This window comes from Trichinella spiralis, assembly GCF_000181795.1.
Source record: "Trichinella spiralis strain ISS 195 chromosome Unknown Scfld9, whole genome shotgun sequence".
NCBI lineage: Eukaryota > Metazoa > Nematoda > Enoplea > Trichinellida > Trichinellidae > Trichinella > Trichinella spiralis.
The window spans coordinates 4,846,424-4,868,099 of record NW_003526948.1 but is presented as its reverse complement, the minus strand read 5'-3'; the positions used below and the strand labels follow the sequence as shown (position 1 = coordinate 4,868,099).

Sequence of the window (21,676 nt, the reverse complement as noted above, 5' to 3'; positions counted from 1 at the left end):
TGTCACATTGTAAAATTGGAATAAAAGTACCAATTTGGAAAAAGAAGAAATATTTAAATAATACACTGAAAAACAATTCGCTCTGGTCGATTATTCCATCGGTGTACTTAAATATTACTGTATTTATACTGTAACGTGACGCATTACCGAAACGTAAGAAAAAAAAAGTTAATTTGCCACAAAATGATCACAAACCGATTCGAACAAAGTGCCAAACAGCCAAATGTGCAGCTGGCAGCTTTTTATAACAGCTGTCACAACTGGGTTGAAATAGACGTTGTCGGTCAACGATGACGACAGCACCGTGGCCTGTGTTGCATGCAAATTACGCACGTATTATTTACCAAGTGGTGAAAATGATTTCATCTTGAGGGTCAGTTTTCCAAGTGCTAGCAATTTAGTGAATGGAACGATTGATTTTTCCCAATTTTTTCACAGTACAGAAAGTGGTCTCTGGTGTGATCAGTACCTGAGCATCAGTTATAACCGTAAAGTGACAGTAACTTTCAATTGACAAAATTTTTATGAAACAAACAAACAAACAACAGTTCTCAGAGCGCAGAAGTCTGTTGGTCGTCGTCGTTCTGATTTTCAGAGGCAGTCTTTTTTCTAGAACGTTGCATCATCAGACGCTTGTTGAGCACATGTTCGTACAGTGCTTGTTTCGCCAGGTATTTTTCCCTTTGAATCTGCACGTTCACTTTTCCCGGCAAATCCGGAATAAGATAAGAGATGGAAAATTTTATGAAAAGTACAACATTCTGAAATGGATATTAATTGCGATTGTTGAAGATGTGGAAAGAAAATTTTTTTTCCAATTTCACTGCGTTAGAGAACAACAACACCAAAAAAAAGAACAGTCACCTGAAATATGATGAGAAAAATCACCCGTACGGCCATGATATGCCACCATCGAACGTTTCTCTCGTAATTGTCACTACAGAGTGTCGGCAAAGCGGCATCCGATAGTGTAAAATTGACGCTGCTGTAATATTTATCCACCACTTTGTCAGTCAACGTGCTGAAGTATTTTTCAGCCAACGAACAAGGCGGATTTCGATAGTCGCGATATCTGAAATGTGAAAAAATTGAAATAAAAAATATGTACTTCTTCTTATTAAAAAATTATAATAATAATTTCTACCTGCAGTGAGTTATGCTGCACGCCGTCGAATTCTGATCATTGTTGTTGGCAAGACACATTGGTTTCGTATCAAAGTAAGAAAGTTCGCTTTCGACGAATCCACGCAAAGTTCTCGTCGCACTGTAATGCCAAATGTAGACACTTTTTGAAATGAAATCACCGGTGAATGCAATTAAGGATGCCTGTAAAAATTTTAAAAAAATGAACGAACAATAATTTAATCAATCAATCAATATATTATAGATTACGTTGGTGAGAACAGCAAGACTTGAGATGCAGGTTAGAATGTTCATCCATATGCCCAAATCTTTGGTCCTTGATGAGAGGGGTCGTCGAAAATTGACCGTATATTTATAAGCGTCGGAGCGTATTTCAACAGCATTGTTGAGAAATGCGAACAACGGTGCAAGGGGAAATGCAGCGGCAAACAATGTCACAAATCCATATTGCAATACTAGAAAACATATGAATAAATAAAAACCAAAATGATAGCAATTGATTTGATGATTTGTTTGCCAAATGTTGAATTTCTCACCCATTTCCAAATATTCTGAAATTAAAAAGCCCTTCGGAATTGGATTCAAAAAATAATCTCTCAACCAGCTGCTGATGTTTTCCATATTTTTATATTTATATTTCCTGACTCGTTTGAAAAAACAAGGCAACATTGTCTCAAGCACACCATTGAGAAACTGCTTGCCAATCATCACCATCGCTAATTGAATCAACAATTCAATCATACAACCACTGGGTTCACACTGAAATTGAACACAAATTAATCGAATACGTACGTTCATATGAAATCAAATTTAATGAAAAAAACACATAATTATTCAATATTTATTGTTTTCATACCGCTTCCGGTCGATAACCGAATATTAAAGCATCGGCTTTGCCAGGCAAGGTTGCAAATCTGTAAACAAATAAATAAATTTTTCAAACGTTCATTTTCACCAACAATGCATACCTTCCTTTAAAAAAGGCTATATAAAACAACGATGAATAATAATTGATAAATTGAAACATGAACACTTTTATGATGAAACTATTCTCAAATTCAGTTTCTGTTCTTGGAAATTCCCATTCAGTTAAACGCCATGCCACTTTCATGTACAACTGAAACACATCACAACACACGAACATACACGAACATGGAAGAAAAATATTTTTTAAAAAAATCTATTCTACAATGAGAAAAAAACACAATTCTTGAAACATACCGAATCTAGAAGCATAATGATGATTAAGTTCAACAACGAGGCTGTAAACGCTGCCGCCAGATTGGCGTTGGATCGAACCATTTGAATGTCGGTTTTGTCAAAATGATGCGAAACAATAATACGATAAAGAATTACAGTTACCGTAAGAGCCAAAACCAAGCACAGCTGAAATGTTATTTCAAACTGAAAATGCCCGTGCACATGTTAATTATATTTGTGCTTACGAAAAATATAACAGCAACGCAAGATGAAATTAATCGCCACATTCTGTTTGAAAATGGTAAATGAGGTTCGCGTTCCTATAAATAAATAAATAAATAAATAAATAAATAAAATATTAGTACAGCTATTGAATACTGATTAGAACAGAGAAATAAAATTTGAAAAATACCTGTGTGATTGGATTGATTCGTGTACGAGTGACATACATTTGAAATTCTGGGCGAATAACATCCTAAATATCATAAAATTATTGAAATTTAAACCAAAAATTATATTCAAAACTAAACTAAACTAGAGATTGAAAGAAAAAATGAATTGAAATTTCATTCACATACTTCTTCCAACTGAAAATCGTACAAGTTCCAAAACCAACTAAGCTGTCCTTGTCGACGTTTCCACATCTCCAGAAATACTGTCGCCCAAATGGGCATCACTAATGCATAAAGGACAGTGGCATTATTTTCAAACAGGAAAGTTATCTGAAATTTAACAATTTTAATAACAGAAACAATAATATATATATATACTGATTCATAAGTTTACCTTAGAATACAAGCAACTAGACTTGAGAACCCAAAAATCGCAACCAACATCACAATTTGGGCACATGATAATTTTTCCAGCTTCACCATGACAAATATCGCTACTATAAATGTAGCTTTTTAACCTTTTTTTCCATTATTCAAAATAAATATTAATTGATAGAATATTTTATATATGCTTGCAAAGTTTGTATCAATTAACATCGCATAAAATTGAATAATAACAACATGAACATTAAAAAATTTTTTCTCAAATGAAAATTAACTGTAAACTCTTCAATTAATTATGAATAATAAATTGTCAATTGTCCAGAATCAATTTGCTAATTGCAAGAAATGGACCCAATCTCTAGGTCAGTATGTCGTATTGCATAAACATGCATAACATATAAAAATAAAGTTGTTCAACTTATAGACAAAAGTGCAAAATTTGCGTGAACATCCAATGCATCAATTGCTAGTAATCTTTTTGACACTGACATTGTATTCATGTAAAATTTTCAAAAACAGCATTCTCGTCGTCGATGCTGATCCACAGTTCCAAAGATGGCAAATGTTGAAAAATGGACAACAATGGGAAAAAGATCAACCTGTCCAAGAAGAACAAGAACCACCACTTTTGACCGAAGCCGAGCTGAAGCAACTCCAAGCTGCCATGGAAGAGATGAACCTTCAAAATAGAAGATTACAACAGCGGATTGATGAAAATATTCTGGCGGGAAATTTTCCCAAACAGCCAATGCCAATGATTCCCTCAGTGCAAATTCCCCACAACAGCCCCCAAATGGTGCCCGTCCAAATGGCAATGCCGCCTTCGTCCATAGCGCAACAAGTGACTCAGCCACAAGTATCCGCAATCGACTATATGATGCTCAATTTGTATTTGTCGACCAAATTGGAAAAAGCCAAAAAACAAGAAGAAAACTGCCAAGGTATGCACGTATCTTTTGAACGTTTTGTCATTTTTCCATATTCAATCAATTGACAAATTTTATTATTATTCAAGATGACGACGATTGTTGTCGATGATAATTCAAGCAACGTTGCCATCGCGAAAAAGAGAAGAAAGAAAAGAAAATACATATCTCGTTCTCATTTGTAAATAAAATTTTCAATCAAATTTGAAAAATCACAAATTGATTACTGTAACAAAAATGTAATGAGGATCAAGAGAAAAAATGAATAATATAACGTAGTGGAAGAGAAAAACGGAGCGTCATGTGAGCAAATAAAAATTGCAATTGCTAAAATTATAACAAATAAAAACTTCTCATCTTACCTCGGTATGTGGGTGTTCAAGAATATATAGCCGTAAACAACGCAGCAAATGCCTAAAATTACGACCGGTATCAGGGCAAACGTATAAAATCCCAACCAAGCAAAGTACAACGCTATTTTCTCGCCAAAGTAGCGTCTAAAAAAATTAAAAATTTCAATAAATTATTATTTTATTAAAAGAAAAAAAAACAAACAAACTCACCTAATAACTTCATATGGTTGGGGTCGCCACCATTTGCTCATTCTAGCCCAGTAACGATATAAATACTGAAAAAAATGAATAAAATAAAAAAAATACATAAAAAAAAGAATTAATTCTACCTGACGATCAGTCATAGATTGTTTGGAATAACTTTTCGAACTGCCCTGAAAAGGGAGGATAATTTGATTACGGTAAGTGAAATAAAAAAAGAAGAGAATTCACTTCGTGTAGTGGAAACGCGTCCAAGTAGACGCCTTGTCGGATGAGGTGGTCGATGCCGCGTTTGTAACGATTCACACTACCGTAGCCGGTGCGAACCAATATATCCCAGACCATTCGACTACGTTGGGCGGTGGTGAAAAATGTCTCCCTATTCGGAATATTGAATCTAAATCAAAAATTACACATCGAATCATTTCCAACAATGTAGAGAAAAAAATTTGCATTGGAATTGTTTCATTTTCAAAAAAAAAATTATCGATTTATTTCTCTACTTGTCGACCAAATCGCGGCGAAATTTCGTCGTGAAATAATGACGATGTTCGCCGTCGCTGAACAAAATCCAGTTTTTCACCCTCTGCCAAAGGTCGCTTTTTTCCATTGGTTTGTCCAAGTCGTTTTCCTAAGGAAAAACATAAATTATGCAAATTTTTCGCATAAACAACGCGTCAATTGTTTCGAATGGAACTTTGATTGGCATGCGCAATTTCAACATTTCCGCTTGCTTGCACAACACCTCCCACGGGGCGTGGATGTGGACAAAATTCAACGACGTGCCATCAGGTGCCTGAAAATGTAAAATTAACAGAAGAATATGTTTTTTTTGAAATTTTACAAAAAAATATTTTTTTTGTAAATTAATACTTCTTCTGTCGTATACGTAAGCTTCAAGCCTTCATCTTGTAGGTTTTTCTCAAAAATTTCACGCTTCTCTTCTTGTAAACTATTCAATTCCGACTCATCACAACTGCAAAATTGGTAAAGAAGAACAAAATCAATGCACTCTTCTTCGATATGATTTTGCATCTAAACATTTCACATCATCACTATAATACCAACAAAATCAATTCATCCAAGCAACAACAAATTGTACTCATTTTACAATCTTAATCGAAATCAATTATTTGCTCTTCACCTAAGTAAACATTCTAATCAGAAATTTAATAAAAACAAAATACATATCAAAAATCAACTAAAAAAATTGTAGACAAATTATAAATTACTACAGTAATCAACTTTTGACAAAAAGTATAAAACTTAAAAATTGTTCAAATTACAGAAAAAATTTAACTCGTTAAAATTTAGCATGAAACACGAAATTTTACATAAATTAAAACTTCCATTTTCAAAAAAAAAAGAATTTATTACAAGACTGCCGAAAAATAATAATTATTAATTCGTCCATTGCACAATTTGAACACGAAGATAGAACGATTATTGCGAAGATTCACGCACCCACGCGCAGAAATAAAATGCCCTCTAATCCACTTCTTGAGCTTTTTGTTGACATTTCATTTTACGAAACTGATAATTTCAAAACGTAAAGCAAACGATAATTTACAAAAATTAACGCTTAAAATATGCTTAATGCTTACTTCAGTAAATGACGCACAAGTCTATTTCAGCGATAGCAAAGCCACAAGCCAACAAATCACGAGTCACTTGATTTAGTTTTTACTTCACCTTGATGACAGTATGCCTCACCTACGCCATTTCTAATGAGTTATTGTTTTTTTTGTAATTTTAGTTTATTTCACATTATAAAACAAATTCATTTTTGTTAACAATGTAAATTTAACTTTTAAAATTATTTTATACCACTGAATGAATTTTTTTCATTGTGCAAAAATTGCTGCGATACGATCGATGATTTATAATATGTTGCGTTTGGCAAGCGTTGCACTGGCGAATCAGACTCCAGTTGGCGTATCGCGCGATTCTATCGCCACACAATCTGACAAGACTTGGAGATTTGTTTCGCGTTCCCCAGACGCATTGAATGTAAGATACACGTAAGCAGTTTAAAATTTTACTATTATGAATAATGGCAATTAACGTGACAAAGCACCCCACGCACGCCCGTGTAAACCACAACTTTGACAATTCAACTCCATTTCCTTATACTGTAGCTCCTTGCCGCCACTGACAGTGAAAATCAAGTGCAGCCCAGCTGTCGGTAGCTGTACGATTTACTCCTGCGGCAGGTATATTTTGCTCTAAATCTATGGAACGGTTATCGCCTTATCAACGATGCGTATTCACGTTACAATAAGATGAATTTACTCGAATTTATTTTTAAAATATTTAATTTTTAATTGAAAATAATGAATAAAAAAGAGTTGACGTCCAAAGTTGGTCATTTGTTGTTGAACTTATAACGTTACAAAATTATAAAATTTCCACAGCAGGAAAAATTAATGCAAAATTTAAATTGACTGAACTGTTTAATAACTATCAGTGTTCCGTGCAATAGTTTGGCAATTAAAATTTGGCATTTAAAAATTTACTTACTGGGACAGTAGATTTGATTGATAATAACTATTTTTAACTGTAATTTGGCAACGGTGGCAAACCCAATACTCATCTATAAATTGCAAATTAGATATTTTCTCAGCTGGTTCTGTTGGTTTTATTTTCTTTTCATTCAATGCATTCAAAACAAAATGCATTTCGATTTATCTTTTAATTTTCAACTGTTCTGCTTCTACACTTTCATTTTGAATCGTTTTTTTCCATTCAATACACAATTTATTTCTTTTTTGTCATCCAAGAATGTGCAGAATATATTGCACTCGTTTGGTCAAATTTAATTGCAGTTTTTATAAGCAATAAAATGGCGAAATGGCGCCGAATAAAATTGGCCATTAATTCAAATTGGCTAACTGTTGACATTGTATCGATAAATATTTTTTCAAGTGTTTAAAATTTTTATATATCAAACGTTGGTGTTTACTGAAAGAATTTAATTTTCATATTTATAGCATCTGCGTTTGTCAAACATTTGCATATCAGTGCTGATTTTTCATTTGTAGAAGATTAAGCAGCGCAGTGATTGCAGCTGCAAACCAGCAGCATTGAAACTAGTTCAAAATGATAAGCTTTGCAATGCATTTGCTAAAAAGAAAAGAAATATATGCTTGAATAACTTGAAATGTGAAATTTAATTAACATTAAAATGTTGATATTTCAATTCAAAATGATCTTGCACAAATAAATCCAATTGACATGATTTTTTACAAGAATAAACGGACAAAAATATTTAGAAAAAAACAAATATTTAGTTTTTAATTATATTATTTAGTACATTTAGTTAATTTATTATTTATATTTAATAGTATATTTAGGTTTTTTTTTAATTTTAATTATATTATTTGGCATGACAATTTGGCAACGACTTTTATTGAATCAGCCTATAGCTTTTTATTGCACATTTGCAGCGTCTAGTGAAATCATCAAAAGTGATCGCCAATGGAATGTTAATTATGTTCAATTTCAGCTGCAAAAGTTAATAGAAATTTTATTTGTTATCAATAAGCAGTTATTGATGAGAATATTATAAAACGTCAAACGTTAATTTAAAAATCATATTTTAGAAATTAAATAATATAGCGTGACATCTTTTTTTTCTATCATACTGCATCATACAGCCAGCCAAAATATCTTTAATGTTCGTTGGAAGAAGCGTAGGTGATGAATTACATATAAACTTAGTTAGCAAGTAGCACTTTACAATTTATAATCTTTGAGCTTTTAGATTAAATTACATTGTTTTTTAATATATAAGAAACTAAAAATTTTTGAAAAAATCACACATGCATCTTATTGAAGTAAATAGTAAATTAAAGGGCAGAAAATTATTATTAAAAAACTATTATATAATAAAAGTGCAGAACAGTATTAAATTTGGCAAGTATTTTTATTGTTTATCGTTGAATGTGCGTTGCGTGTTGAAGTTGTCAAATATTGAAGTCAGTATAACATGCGTGTCATTAAGTACAGTAATATTGGCCAGTGTGCAGTTATGTTTACAATGTCATGATGACGATGGTGTGCTGTTAGCTGGCTGGATATCAATTGCCTGTATTGGCAGTGAAGTTTCGTTGATCAGATTTCACCACAAATACAGAAACAAGCATATCTCGATTGAATCGAGTTGTTGGCGAATCGCCATGGTTGAACAAGAGAAATTGGTATTGCGGCTTCATATTGGCCACGAGTCGGTGATGCTCCAACCGCCCCATACTACCACTCCCTTTGCGCACACGCATCGCTGGACAGTTTTTGTCCGTGGTCACAATGGACTCCGAGTGGACAATGGTCTCATCCAGAAAGTTATTTTCCAATTGCACGCAGATTTCAAGTGCTCTCGTCGGGGTAAATAACTTTTATTTACTTTCAATCTATGCATAATGATCGTCTTCTGTATTTAAATTTGTTTTCCATTTCGGTCGCATAAATGTTTTTTTTGTTCTGAAATCATGATAACGTTCGAATTTGCATGCAATGGAAAAGAAATCAATTTTCAAGATGAAAACACTCGTTTCACTTTTAATGGGGCATGTTGTTCTCGTTTTGGCGAAATTTTGGCGAAAGGATGTTTTCATCAGAAAACTAATACTTCATCTAGATTAGTAGAGAATTTCCATTTCATCACCCCGAGGGGCAAATGCGTCGAAATTGAAAGTTTGTCGTTGAACATTTCAAATCAATGTTCGCCTTTTCCACGAGCCCGGTGGTTAGGTTTTTGATAATTTGGTTAGGTGTGAGAAAAATGTTGCCCTCTTCCATGGCAAATTGCGTGTTGATGATTATTGTTTTTAATTTTTCTTTTATAAAATCCCCCATTCTGCAATTGGTGCAGCAAGGTGCCAACTTCCGCATGCGATCATTTTCTTCCATCATGCAACCTATTGACCTCTTTCTATCGACCCGGCATTTCTGACAGAAATCACGAATCACGTTTTTATTATTTTTTAATATTGCAATTTTTTCAAAAAATAACATTACAATTGGATTGCATTACTGTTTGTGGTATTTGTTTAAAGAATAATTTTTTTTTCTCTTTTCAATAATTATATTCTACAGAGGGAAGATTGCAATGAGAATTTGTAATTGGCTTCTATTTGCATTGTTAACGAATTGATTAAAAAGTAATCGGCTAGCGTTATTGACATTTTTCTAAATATGGTTCACTCGATTGACACAGCTCTGCAATAGCGGATTATCATTATATAAATAAACAATGAGACAAAATAATTGCTTTTCATTTTATCCCACCTAGAATTGTTTTTCTACTTTATTTCAACATCGGTTCTGGGTCAGAGATTTTGTCGAAGTGATGTAAAATGTTTATTTTCATCTTTTTCTTTGTCTGCATGTTGACCTCGTATCATTTTGTATGATTACCAGTAGAGAGATTTTATCATTTGATGAAATTATGCACGATATTGTTTGTTGGAGCAATTATCAGTGAAAGCTTATTCACAGATGAAAAATGTAATACACACTCGAATTGTTCTAATGTACACACTACAATTTCGCCAATCATCGTAGAGATGAAGATAATTCGTCATTGATAATGTTGAACTTATTATTCAATACTATTTGAGTTGTTACTTCACCACCGTTCGAAGTTACCGAAACGGGATACGCAGGTTTTGTGATTCCAATTACAATATATCTTGCTCATTGCAAACGTGAATATTACGTCGAATACGACATGAATTTGAGATACGGTGAGCCATTTGTGTTTTTGTTGTTTTCATAATTTTTTTAAATGAAAAAAAAGTATTTCTCAGTTCCGGATGATAGGATTCATATTTTGAAAGCGATTGAATTGAAAAATCCCACTCCGGCGTTGAGACAGCTTGTACAAAGATCTATGGTAAGATAGTATGAGTGTGACGATTATTGTCGTTTTAATTTTGCACATTTTCAGCCGGATCATTTGTCAAATAGTAGTAAGCCGAGACAGCCGGTGACTTCGCATCCGACGAGTAGTTTCCAAGATCTCTTTGGAGAACCAATTCAGGTGAATTCTCTGGAAAAGTGCAAAGTTAGTTTGGACGAAAAAATTAAAGCGGAAAATGTCAATTTGTCAATTTGATTTTAGATTTCAAAAAATAGCATAAGCAAAAGCAGCAAAAACAAGAAAACCACCCCCACCGTCACCACCAGTGCCAGCAGTACTGTTTCAATTGTCCAAAGATCTAGTGCGGAAGAGTCGGAGTTCAGGCCTTCGTTGAAATTGACCGTGAAAGGATTGAAGGCTAGCCAAATTGTCCCGGATAAGGAGAAGAAGGTGAAGTTGTCGAACGGCAATTTGGATCCAGGGTTGGTCGATTCGAAAAGTATGGAAAAATCCCCTCCCAAACCGCCCAGTCAGAAGAAATTGATGCTGGCCGATTTCGATTTCATAACCGGCAAACCTTTGCTGTCAGTACAGCAGGATGTTGACAAGTCAATTTTGAAAAAGAAAATTAAAATCAAAAAAAGGCAGAAAAGTGACAGCGGTTTGGACACCGATTCGACGGACAATTCTTCGATGGGCACTTTCAAATCTCCGCTGTCGAAGCCGGCCATCGCGACCGTTGGTCAGCATGTTGATGAGAAAAGTGCGACAAAATCTGTGGAAAAGAAAAAGCAAAATTCCAACGTTGCCAAGCCAATTACGAATGGCGTAATTTCGACTTCTGGCAAGCAGACGAAAAGCCAGAAGAACACTTTGCCGGCAGCCTCGTCGTGCTCGGCAACAGCGGCAGCAGCATCGTCGACATTTTCTTCCGTACCTTCGCTTTCTTCCTCCTCCTCCTCATCTTCCTCATCATCATCATCATCATCTTGCACCTCTTCCACATCCACATCCGCATCATCGTCGTCGTCGTCTTCTTCTTCCACTTCGAATCCATCTTCACCCGAAGATTTGGAAGAATTGTTGCACGATTTGCAGGCGAAAATTCAATCTTTGAAAGATAAAAGCATCGCGCAAAAAATCGTCGACATTATTGTTAAGCATGCGAATTTCAACGTTGTTTCACCTCACTTTTTGGAATTCGATCTCAGTCAAATTGAACTTCCCGTGATCAATTCAATGCTCGCTTATTTCAACGTTGAAAAGTCGCCCGATGACGCGCCCAACGCCAAAAAGCGCAAGCTCAACAAATCCGCAGCTTGTTGAACCAGCACCGTACCACCAAATTTATTTACCTTTGAAAATTTTTTATTTATATTATTTTTGTTTTGTTTTATTTTATTTAAATGTGATTTAGTCAAATTGTCTAGCTTGTTGGATTGTCAAGAAATTGAGGAAAAAGAGAAAACCAAGAAGAAGCTTTGTCCGTTTATTTGTTTGTTTGTTTGTTTGTTTGTTTGTTGTCATCGTCAATCAGCACACGGACACACACGCAACAGTGTGCTTTAAAAACCCGCTCAGCCTCACGCTTGTGGCTTTTGTTCAAGTTTTAGATCTCTCTGTTGTACAGAATGGATATTTGCTGACACTGTCATGTTTTTTTTGTATCCTAGTTGTCAAGGGTTTGTTTTCTCTTTTTGCCTCTTTACATTGTAAAATATTTACAATTTGCTGCTGCCATTGTAGAAATGAGAGTTATTTTTATAAATTTAATTATACTAATAAATGAATGAAAACAAAAATTGAAACTGTTTTTTCTATTCGATCATCATTGGTCAAGTTTTGAAATGCCGGTTGCATCATTCGTTCGATTATAGTAACAAATTCCTTTGGAATAAAACTTGATTATTACAGTATGAAAACTGGAAATGGAATGAAATGAAAAATTAATTTTCAACAGTGTTGTTTGTGAAAATTTGATTGTCAAAATTTTTTTATAAAAGTGAAATTTGTTCTATTAATTATCCAAAAATTGCCACTTTACTCAATTGTGTTCAATTTGACCAAGTGATGTTGCAATATTTTTTGTTTCAATGAACAGGTAGGCAGTATTTTGAATTGAAAATCCAATAAAAGTGTTTATTGAAAAGTAGAACGAAAAAAAATATCAAATTTTTTATTTTAAATTAATTTTTGTCAAAAACTACCGTCTGTCGTGAAGTTGTCAATTGTTGCAGTTAGTTGATTTTCATTGTTGTTCGGATATGGTGGATCGCTGTAATATGCAAATTTTTTCCATCGAACTGTTGACTAATGAGAAAATGTTTTTTTTTATCATACTTTTTTTTCGTGTTGTATAAGCGTAAATTTTTGTTTTGTTTTTTCCTCGTCATGTTTGTTATCTGGATGATAATAGTTTTATGTTTGTTTGTTTTAAATTTTCAAATAAACAAGCATTTCCACGTGCCATTTCGCCTTTGTCCACTCGTTTCGATCTATTGTACATTGTACGATTATAATGGGCCGTTTGTCACTGAGAAAGAAAGGGAGAGCAGTTGTCGTTGTCCGCGTTCAATGTATAAATTTTACAATGCAACAATTGCCAAAGCGGTTCTTTTTGTCCATTCATTCAATTTTGTCATCTTATTGCTTTCAGCTTAATTGATTGCGTATAAATTGTGACGCGACAAGATTTATATGGTAATTTTTGTTTTTCAAACGTTGCACTGTACAACGATCGATTGTAAAATTGCAAATTGATTAAAGAGGGGGGGGGGTGGTGGTTTGATATTTTTTCAAGTGCAATGCTAATTTGTAATATTTGAATAATTGAACGTGAAAAATGACCATTTTCAAGTAATGGCCGAAGAAGCGTTGTCGACCCGGGTGGCGGCCAAAATGCCGATAGAAGAAGTGCAGAGGTGGTTGAAGACGGACGCTTTGAATGGTTTGAGCGAAATGGACGTGCGGGCTAGGTCCGCTTTGCACGGTTTCAATGAACTGTTGGTCGAAGAAAAAGAACCAGTTTACAAGAAATACATTGATCAGGTTTGAAAAATGGGTGGGAAAAATTAAAATTACACAAAAAAAAATTACAAAATCAAATTGCAGTTCAAAAATCCATTGATACTGTTGTTGTTGGCCAGTGCGGCGATCAGTGTACTGACTGGGCAATTGGACGACGCTGTCAGCATCACCGTTGCCATTTTGATTGTGGTTACTGTAGCATTTGTCCAGGTGAATTGTTTTTCTTAATTAATTAATTTAATAATTGTTGTTCGAAATAGGAGTATCGGTCGGAAAAGTCGTTGGAAGAGTTGAACAAATTGGTGCCTCACGTTTGTTCATGGTAGTGATTTTTTGATTTTTCAAAATTTGGTGCACTTTAATTTTTTTTTCAATCCCTCTTTTTTTTGTTATTTTGATCAGCATCCGTGACAGTTGCGAGCGGCAAATTTTCGCCCGTGATTTGGTTCCCGGCGATGTGGTCACTTTGAATTCCGGCGATCGCATACCGGCCGACATTCGCTTGTTCGAGGTGCGACGTTGATTTGTAAAATTTGCATATTTTATGATGATAAATTCGACTTTGTTGTTGATTTTCTATTTGCTACTTTTTCTACAGCCATCACACTTTGACCGACTTTTTCAGGCAGTGGAATTGGAAATTGACGAGAGCAGTTTCACCGGCGAAACGGTACCGGCACGAAAATGGACTTCCCAGTCGACCGTCGGGTTGGATTTGAAGTCGGTGAACGATTTGAAAAATATCGTTTTCATGGGCACTTTGGTCCAACGCGGGCGTGGCAAGGGTATCGTCATCGGTACGGGTCACAATTCGGAATTTGGCGACGTTTTTGGACTGATGAAAGCCGAAGCAGTTGAGAAATAATTAATTAATTAATTAATTTTGATGAAATTATGATTTTTCTTTTTCAAATATCCAGTCACCGAAAACACCGTTGCAAAAAAGCATGGATCATCTTGGCAAACAGTTGTCATTCTATTCTTTCGGTATAATTATTTTCATATTTCTAATCGGTGTCATTTGCGGTCGCAAACCGTTGGAAATGTTCACCATAGCGGTCAGGTATGAAATTTTTCTCGTGTGTCATAAAAATTTGCATATCGAACTTCTTCTCTCTTTCTCTTCGTCGACAGTTTGGCCGTCGCCGCAATACCCGAAGGCTTGCCAATTGTGGTCACGGTGACGTTGGCGTTGGGTGTGACACGAATGGCCAGACGTCGTGTGATTGTCAAAAAACTGCCCACGGTGGAAACTCTCGGCTGCGTCAGTGTGATTTGTTGCGACAAAACTGGCACGTTGACAAAAAATGAAATGACTGCCGTTCACGTGATCGCATCCGACGGCACCGAAGCTGAAGTAATGGGTTTTCATTTTCATCGACTAATCTATTCAAATTTGCCCCATTTTCGTTCAAGGTTTTCGGAGTCGGCTATTCGGACGCGGGGGGACTGTGTACTGTAAGAAATGGTGAAGCTGTCATTGGCAATTCTCACCCGTCGATTAGTCGAATTATTCAAGTATCATTTTCGTCTGCCTGCTTGTTTGTTTGTTTGTTTAAATGGAATTTTTCAGATTGGATGCGTGTGCAACAGTTCGACCGTTGTCAACGGCGAGTTGCGTGGCCAGCCTACAGAAGGTGCGTTGATTGTGTTGGCGAAAAAGGTTTATCGTTCCGCGTGAAGCATCAATAAAAAATCAATTATTTTTTTTGATTCATTTTATTTTTTTTCGATGAAATTCATTTTTTAATATTTCAGGCAAAATTGTTCCACGTCAGGGAAGAGTACAAAATAACCGAAGAGATGCCATTTTCGTCGGAAACCAAATGGATGGCCGTTCGTTGTTATTGTGCTACAGTAGGTGTTGTTTTTTTGTTGGTTGGTTGGTTTGTTTACTTCATCCCCTTTGGTTTAGACCAATTCACCTGCCGTATATTATGTCAAAGGTGCTACGGATCGAATTTTGGCAATGTGTTCGAGCTATTTGAAAAATGGTCAAACGAAACAATTGGACTTGGCCAGTGTGGAAATTTTCCAAAACGACGCGAAGCGAATGGCAAGCGGCGGACTCAGGGTGATCGCCTTTGCCCAAGGTCTAACGATGGGCGATTTGGTCTACGTTGGAATGGTCGGCTTGTTGGATCCTCCGCGCGCCGGTGTGCGCGAATCGGTCGAAACCGTCCGCTCCACCGGCGTCCAAGTGAAAATGATCACCGGCGACGCTTTGGAAACCGCCACTGCCGTCGGTAACAGCTCGAAACGGGGAGGGGAAATTTTCCATATGCAAATTTTTTGATGGTATTTTCTCGTTTGTCTGTTGTGTGGTCTAGCTGAACGACTTTGTTTGTGCGAGAGTGGAAAAAATTTCGCCCTTTCCGGCGAACAATTGGACCAGATGAATACGGTCGACTTGGAGCGTGTTATCGGTAATGTATCGATATTTTATCGCGCATCGCCGAAGCACAAGTTGAAAATTGTGAAGGTAAATTTTTTTGTGATAATTTTTTTAAAAAATGTTCTTTTTCCCACTTTCTCTCTTCACATTATTCTTATTATTCTATTCAAGTCACTCCAAGATTTGGGACATGTTGTGGCGATGACCGGCGACGGTGTCAACGATGCGGTCGCGTTGAAAAAAGCCGACATCGGCATAGCGATGGGTACCACGGGAACTGACGTCAGCAAAGAAGCGGCCGACATGATACTTATTACGGACGATTTTTCTTCGATCCGGTCAAAATCGATCGATTGTTGTTCGTGTGTTCGAGTGGAATAAAATTTATAAATCGAATTTTTTTTCTCTTTTCAGATCTGCAATTGAAGAAGGCAAAGGGATTTTCAACAACATACGCAATTTTGTTCGATTTCAACTGAGCACGTACGCAGTAGTCGTATTTTGTTGTATTGTTTTTATGCAAATTTTTTCCAATAATTTCTCTTCAGTAGCATCGCTGCGCTTTCGCTGATCGCTTTGTCGACTGTATTCCAATTGCCGAATCCGCTGAACGCTATGCAAATTCTTTGGATCAACATCATCATGGACGGTCCTCCAGCGCAGAGGTAAAAAGAAAAAGTAGTTGACACTCGATTGATGATAATTTGCCATTTTTCAAGTCTCGGTGTTGAACCTGTCGACAAGGAAATTATCAGTCAACCTCCACGCAACGTCCAAGAGCCGATGCTGACGAAAAGTGTCATTTCGAGCATTGTTTTGTCGTCGTTGACCATAATCACCGGCACCATGTGGATTTTTATTGATCAAGTAATCGACGAATTAATTAATTAATTAATTAAATTCATTTATTTGTTAAAATTACCAATTGATTTTTCCAGTTGAGCGACAATAAAATCACCCCTCGTGATACGACTATGACGTTCACGTTGTTCGTATTTTTCGACATGTGGAATGCTTTGAGCTGTCGATCGCAAAAGTTGATCAGTGATGTGGGCTTTTTTCGCAACAGGATGTTTCTCATTTCAGTATTCGGTTCTATTGTTGGTCAATTTTTGGTCATCTATTTGCCAGCGTTGCAGGCGATCTTTCAAACCGAAGCTTTGCATTTCCAAGGTTGTCGAATTCTGTTTGCATATTTTTATTTTTCTGTTCACTTGTCTCTTTGCAGATATAGTGTTGTTGGTGGCTTTGTCGTCGACCGTATTTTTCGTTTCCGAAGCTAAAAAAATTGCCGAAACATTCATTTCTAGAGCGTGGAATTTGCACGATCCATTTGCCGCCTGCAGTCCGACATTGCACTTGTGATTCGGACAACAAATAAATACCCATTGCCAGTTGAATACTTATCACTATTTCAAACAATCTTAGTTTGCTTTTTTATTTTTGTTTTTCATTATTTATTTGTTTGTTTATATGTTTGTTTGTTTGTTTCTTTGTTTGTTTTTAAAAACTTTTTAGAAAACTGAATGAAACTACTTTGGAACCGAATGCTTTCACTCGTGACATCCGTCTTTTTTATGACTTGTGATGTCAAAAAAATTAAATTGTTTTTTTTTCTTTTTACTGGTAGTATATTGCGCACAGTTCGATTCGTCGTACAACGAATTGACAATAATTTCAATTGATTCGGTAACAAACAAATTGCAATTGTAAAAAAAATATTAATTTTAATTAATTGCAACAACAACAACATAGGGAATCAATTTCAGTGGTCTCTACAATAATCTATCCAACTTGTAATGTAGTACTTGAATTTTATGAATACTGTATTGTAAAAAATTATCCCTGTTCTCTGTCAACACTAATGCAAACTTTGCAAAGGAAAACTTTTTCTTCTTCACATTAAAATTTGTCACTCGAAATTCTTTTTAACATTACAATTCTTTACTGGAAACGACAGAATTTAATAACGCCAAAAAAGTGAACTCAGCGTTGTACTGCATTCTGATTATCTGTCTCTCTTGTCGGTATCAAGACCACTGCATCAGGTGGTCTTTGAAAATCCATACAACAACTTCCATGCAGCAGTTTAATTTATCATTTCAATTTCACCATGTTACTTACGCCTAATTTTCTATTTTACTGTATCGAATGTTAGTCGATTTGATCAATTGTGCGAAATTTGTGATCGAAAGTTGCATTTTGATCGAATATAAAATTCCAGTGCATAATTAAAATAAATTTTAATTCGTTTTTCGTTTGACAGTATTCAGTTGACTTTTTTTTCGATTGAACAAGTTACAGTATGCTTCATTTTAGTCAACATCACCGCTATTCACTTGCGCTAGTCCACAATTGCTGAAGATAATAACTGTTGAAAGAAATGGGAAGCAACTCGAATTCCGGATACGATCTTTCGGCCGCAACGTTTTCACCAGACGGACGCATATATCAACGTGTGTATTTTTCACATCTTTGTTGTGGAAATTGTTATACATCATCATCACAAATTTGCATAGCGTTTTGCTGTTCAATTTGTTGTCGTTGTTTTTGTTGTTTTGTTTAGTCGAATACGCCAACAAAGCGGTAAACAATTCGCACACTTGCGTAGCTATTCGAGGCTTGGATGGGGTGGTGTTCGGCGTCGAGAAGGCAGTGTCGTCTTCTTTGTACGAAGATTATTCAAATCAAAGAATTGCCACCGTTGCGGACAAGATTGGTTTCGTCTTTTCTGGACTGTATCCGGATGGTCGGGCGTTGCACCACTATGCCGTCGAAGAAGCGATATCCTACCACAAATCTTACCGCTCTGATATCCCGTGTGGACATTTGGCCGAACGTTTGTCGCTCTACGTTCACGCGTACACGTTGTACGGAGCGTTGAGGTGAACTACAGTTGATGTGGAATTTTTTTCTACTTGTTGTTGTTTTTTTGGTAATTGATTTTTTTCAGACCATTCGGATGCAGCGTATTTTTGGGTTCTTGGTCGCCGCTGAAAGGCCCTGAGCTCTATTTGGTCGAACCTTGCGGTTCAATGTTCGGTTACAGATCGTGGGCAATTGGTCGCAGTCATCAGGCGGCCAAAGCCGAAGTGGACGAGATGAATTCCACCACGAAGCCGGTCAGCGAATTGATCAACGAAGCTGCGCGGATCATCTACTCAATTCGAGACGAAGCGAGGGACAAGCACTGCATTATGGAATTGAGCTGGGTTTCCGAAGCGACTGGTGGTAAGCATGAATTGGTGCCCGAGAATATTTACAAAGAAGCTGAAGAATTCGCCAAGCGTGCCCTGGAAGAATCGGATGACGAAGACGATGATACAGTGTGAAACATTTTCAAAAACAAATGATTGGGTGTTTTGGTGATGAATAAAAATCTAGTAGTTCATATCAGTGACGATATTATCATCGTTCGATCGTAGTTATTTCGCCAAACTTGTACTGTGATACTTTTGGTACACATGCATTGCGAATTATCTTCTTTTTGTTTTGTTTTTTCTTAGCCAATTAGCAGTGTCAGAAGCAGTTATGGATTTAAATGGTATTTTAAATTTTATTCGGTCGATTTTTGATTTTTGTTTGTGCACATTTTACAAGAGATTGTTGCAGAATGCCCACGCCCACGTAATATTGAATTTACTTTCAATTTGTTCAAGTCAACAACAATAGGCAGTTAGTTAGTTGTAAATGGTTTTATTTATTGGTGAATTTATATTTCAACAAATTCAACTATAATTCAAATGTCATTTCTTGACCTTTTTCTAAACAACTAATACTGTAACGTACAGAATTAGGCAGGGATTATTTTTTTTATTTTGTAATTTTGTAAAGTTGATGTAATTTTGACAGTAGTTTAATTGAATAAAATTGTTATTTTTCTACTTAATGAATTCTCGTGAATATGCAGATTCAATAATAAATAAATAAATAAATATATATATATATATATAATTGAAAAATGTTTTCTTTTTCTTTTTTTAATTCCAGGCATTGAATTGCAGAAGATTTCTGATTTGATAGTCGATGTGAACAAAAAACTCGATTGTACGGAGAAGGAAAAAAGTTGTTTAGCTCGTGAACAAAAGAAAGTGTTGTTTGATTTAAACAAACTTTTGAAAAAATCGATAGCATTGTCGAATAAAGTTCGAGAAAAGCGATTGGAGCTGGAAAACGTACGATGGTAAAATTGATGTTCATTGCACTGGTTGTGTTGTGTTGTGAAAATGCAAAATTTTCTTCTTTTTCGGTCTTACAGTATGCGACGTATTTGTGAGTCGAAAAAGCAGTCTTGTAATTATTGTAAGCAGTTTGAGAAGAGCACGTTGAAATTACGAGATGCTGACAGTGTCGACATTTCGAAATCGAAAATTGACAAACTGAAACAGCCAAGTATGATTAATAATAACAGTAGATCGATTTGCATGCTTATCTGATTGAATTGTTTGTCGATTAAATGAAGGAAGTTTAAAAGTTGAAACTATTCATTTTGTTAATTTTTTGAACAATGAATAATTTTGAATATGATTTTTCTGAACGGCGGGCAGTTTTCAAAGAATTTTATAACAGGTGACAGTCGATAAGATGAATTGCTCATTTAAAAGTGATGATGTATGGGTTGTTTTGAAAATTTTGTTAAGCAATAAATTAAATAGATGTCAAGTGACGAATTTGCAGATTGTAGCGAAGAACGAAAAGCTGAAATTCACTGCATGCTGTCAGAACTGGATAATCAAAATAGGCAACTGTTACTTTATCGACAACTTCTGACTGAGCAAGAAAAAAGCGTCGAACAAGAAGTAAGCTTGAATAATCCGTATAAATTATATTGCAATTGTACAATTTTTTTTCCACTGATCATCATCAGCTCCAGTTAGCTAAACATAATCAAGATCAGGTTCGCAGTTCTACCACCATTGTTAAAGTTAGTTGTTTAAATTATTCGTTTGCGGGTATTTTATATGTGTGGATTTTTGTAGAACAGAACTGTCGCGCAAGTGATACGTTTTCGTAGGATGATTGACGCTGAAAAGCAGTTGAATAGTAGTTTGGATGAAAAATGTTTAATGTTGAGCGATGAATTAGCTAAGCAATGTCAACAGTGTTGAATTAGTTTGCATTTGATTTCAATTTTATACTTTTTATATAATAGTTGGTGAATGTTGTTTTGTTCGTTCATTTCTTTTCATAAGTAAAAGGCAACTTTTTAATTAATAACCAGTAGGCTGATAATTGTAAGATTTGAACGCAACACTAGTACCGTTGGTTGTTGGCTAGTCAGTGGAGATGCAGTGCTTCTGGATATATGGTTTTCCGACAGCAGGAGTGCACAAAATTTTTCCTGCTATGCGGAATCAGATTTGAAAATAGAAATCACGTGATGCTTGTCCAGCTTTCTGTGCTCATCCGGATGTTGTTGGATTTTGTGATTCATGTGATGAAACAAACATTGATTGAGAAACATTTGTTATGCTAGTTTGGACCACAGAAAAGTGTACATGAAATTTATGATTCCATTTTCCATGTTCCGCTTGTTTCTGAATTTCCGGCTGATTCAGGCTCACGAACGTTGCATGTCAAAGCCTGTACATTTATGAAGCATATGCGGACAACATCTACTAGTAACGTGAAAAAATTGTCGAAAGAAGAAGTAATCATGCATTTAAAACAAAAAACAATGCATCATGTGTTCGTTTATTATGGAACTAAAATTTTGCAGTTGGTCCATCGAATGATTGAAAAACAGCATAAATTCTACTCTAGATCATAGTAATTTTCATATAATTGTAAACGTT

The 21,676-nt window shown here is 35.5% G+C and overlaps 8 protein-coding genes across 8 annotated transcripts; 4 read left to right on the top strand and 4 right to left on the bottom strand.

Annotated features, from left to right (window-relative positions):
- Positions 1-551: 551 nt before the first annotated feature.
- Tsp_05713 (transmembrane protein 16C) lies at positions 552-3,511 on the bottom strand. Its single transcript, XM_003372017.1, has 13 exons — positions 3,471-3,511; positions 3,130-3,232; positions 2,922-3,065; positions 2,756-2,818; positions 2,589-2,663; positions 2,365-2,529; positions 2,169-2,260; positions 2,000-2,057; positions 1,626-1,902; positions 1,393-1,598; positions 1,145-1,326; positions 889-1,072; positions 552-761 (listed from the first exon to the last, which is right to left on the bottom strand). Exons 1-13 carry the CDS (start codon positions 3,509-3,511, stop codon positions 552-554), a joined length of 1,800 nt encoding a protein of 599 aa, XP_003372065.1.
- Positions 3,512-3,628: 117 nt separating this feature from the next.
- On the bottom strand, positions 3,629-4,178 carry Tsp_05714 (hypothetical protein). The gene is made up of 2 exons (XM_003372016.1): positions 4,054-4,178; positions 3,629-3,989 (listed from the first exon to the last, which is right to left on the bottom strand). Exons 1-2 carry the CDS (start codon positions 4,176-4,178, stop codon positions 3,629-3,631), a joined length of 486 nt encoding a protein of 161 aa, XP_003372064.1.
- A 116-nt stretch (positions 4,179-4,294) lies between these two features.
- Positions 4,295-5,951, bottom strand: Tsp_05715 (conserved hypothetical protein). Its single transcript, XM_003372015.1, is given in 9 exon segments — positions 4,295-4,372; positions 4,408-4,542; positions 4,617-4,673; positions 4,728-4,772; positions 4,831-4,996; positions 5,103-5,230; positions 5,243-5,395; positions 5,473-5,634; positions 5,946-5,951. 9 exon segments carry the CDS (start codon positions 5,949-5,951, stop codon positions 4,295-4,297), a joined length of 930 nt encoding a protein of 309 aa, XP_003372063.1.
- Positions 5,952-6,486: 535 nt separating this feature from the next.
- Positions 6,487-9,356, top strand: Tsp_05716 (conserved hypothetical protein). The gene is made up of 6 exons (XM_003372014.1): positions 6,487-6,620; positions 6,738-6,812; positions 7,910-7,917; positions 7,953-8,083; positions 8,499-8,982; positions 9,136-9,356. The coding sequence occupies exons 1-6, from the start codon at positions 6,487-6,489 to the stop codon at positions 9,354-9,356; spliced, it is 1,053 nt and encodes a 350-aa protein (XP_003372062.1).
- Positions 9,357-10,037: 681 nt separating this feature from the next.
- Tsp_05717 (hypothetical protein) lies at positions 10,038-11,785 on the top strand. The gene is made up of 5 exons (XM_003372013.1): positions 10,038-10,176; positions 10,218-10,343; positions 10,407-10,492; positions 10,547-10,639; positions 10,721-11,785. Exons 1-5 carry the CDS (start codon positions 10,038-10,040, stop codon positions 11,783-11,785), a joined length of 1,509 nt encoding a protein of 502 aa, XP_003372061.1.
- Positions 11,786-12,655: 870 nt separating this feature from the next.
- Positions 12,656-12,852, bottom strand: Tsp_05718 (conserved hypothetical protein). The gene is made up of 2 exons (XM_003372012.1): positions 12,800-12,852; positions 12,656-12,734 (listed from the first exon to the last, which is right to left on the bottom strand). The coding sequence occupies exons 1-2, from the start codon at positions 12,850-12,852 to the stop codon at positions 12,656-12,658; spliced, it is 132 nt and encodes a 43-aa protein (XP_003372060.1).
- A 505-nt stretch (positions 12,853-13,357) lies between these two features.
- Tsp_05719 (calcium-transporting ATPase type 2C member 1) lies at positions 13,358-20,989 on the top strand. The gene is made up of 19 exons (XM_003372011.1): positions 13,358-13,507; positions 13,571-13,696; positions 14,112-14,283; positions 14,407-14,549; positions 15,060-15,149; positions 15,245-15,343; positions 15,402-15,732; positions 15,817-15,968; positions 16,053-16,243; positions 16,296-16,364; positions 16,430-16,546; positions 16,601-16,748; positions 16,820-17,119; positions 18,201-18,766; positions 18,835-19,207; positions 19,886-20,064; positions 20,140-20,273; positions 20,559-20,680; positions 20,861-20,989. Exons 1-19 carry the CDS (start codon positions 13,358-13,360, stop codon positions 20,987-20,989), a joined length of 3,591 nt encoding a protein of 1,196 aa, XP_003372059.1.
- Positions 20,990-21,186: 197 nt separating this feature from the next.
- Tsp_05720 (conserved hypothetical protein) lies at positions 21,187-21,651 on the top strand. Its single transcript, XM_003372010.1, has 3 exons — positions 21,187-21,315; positions 21,358-21,531; positions 21,601-21,651. The coding sequence occupies exons 1-3, from the start codon at positions 21,187-21,189 to the stop codon at positions 21,649-21,651; spliced, it is 354 nt and encodes a 117-aa protein (XP_003372058.1).
- Positions 21,652-21,676: the final 25 nt, after the last annotated feature.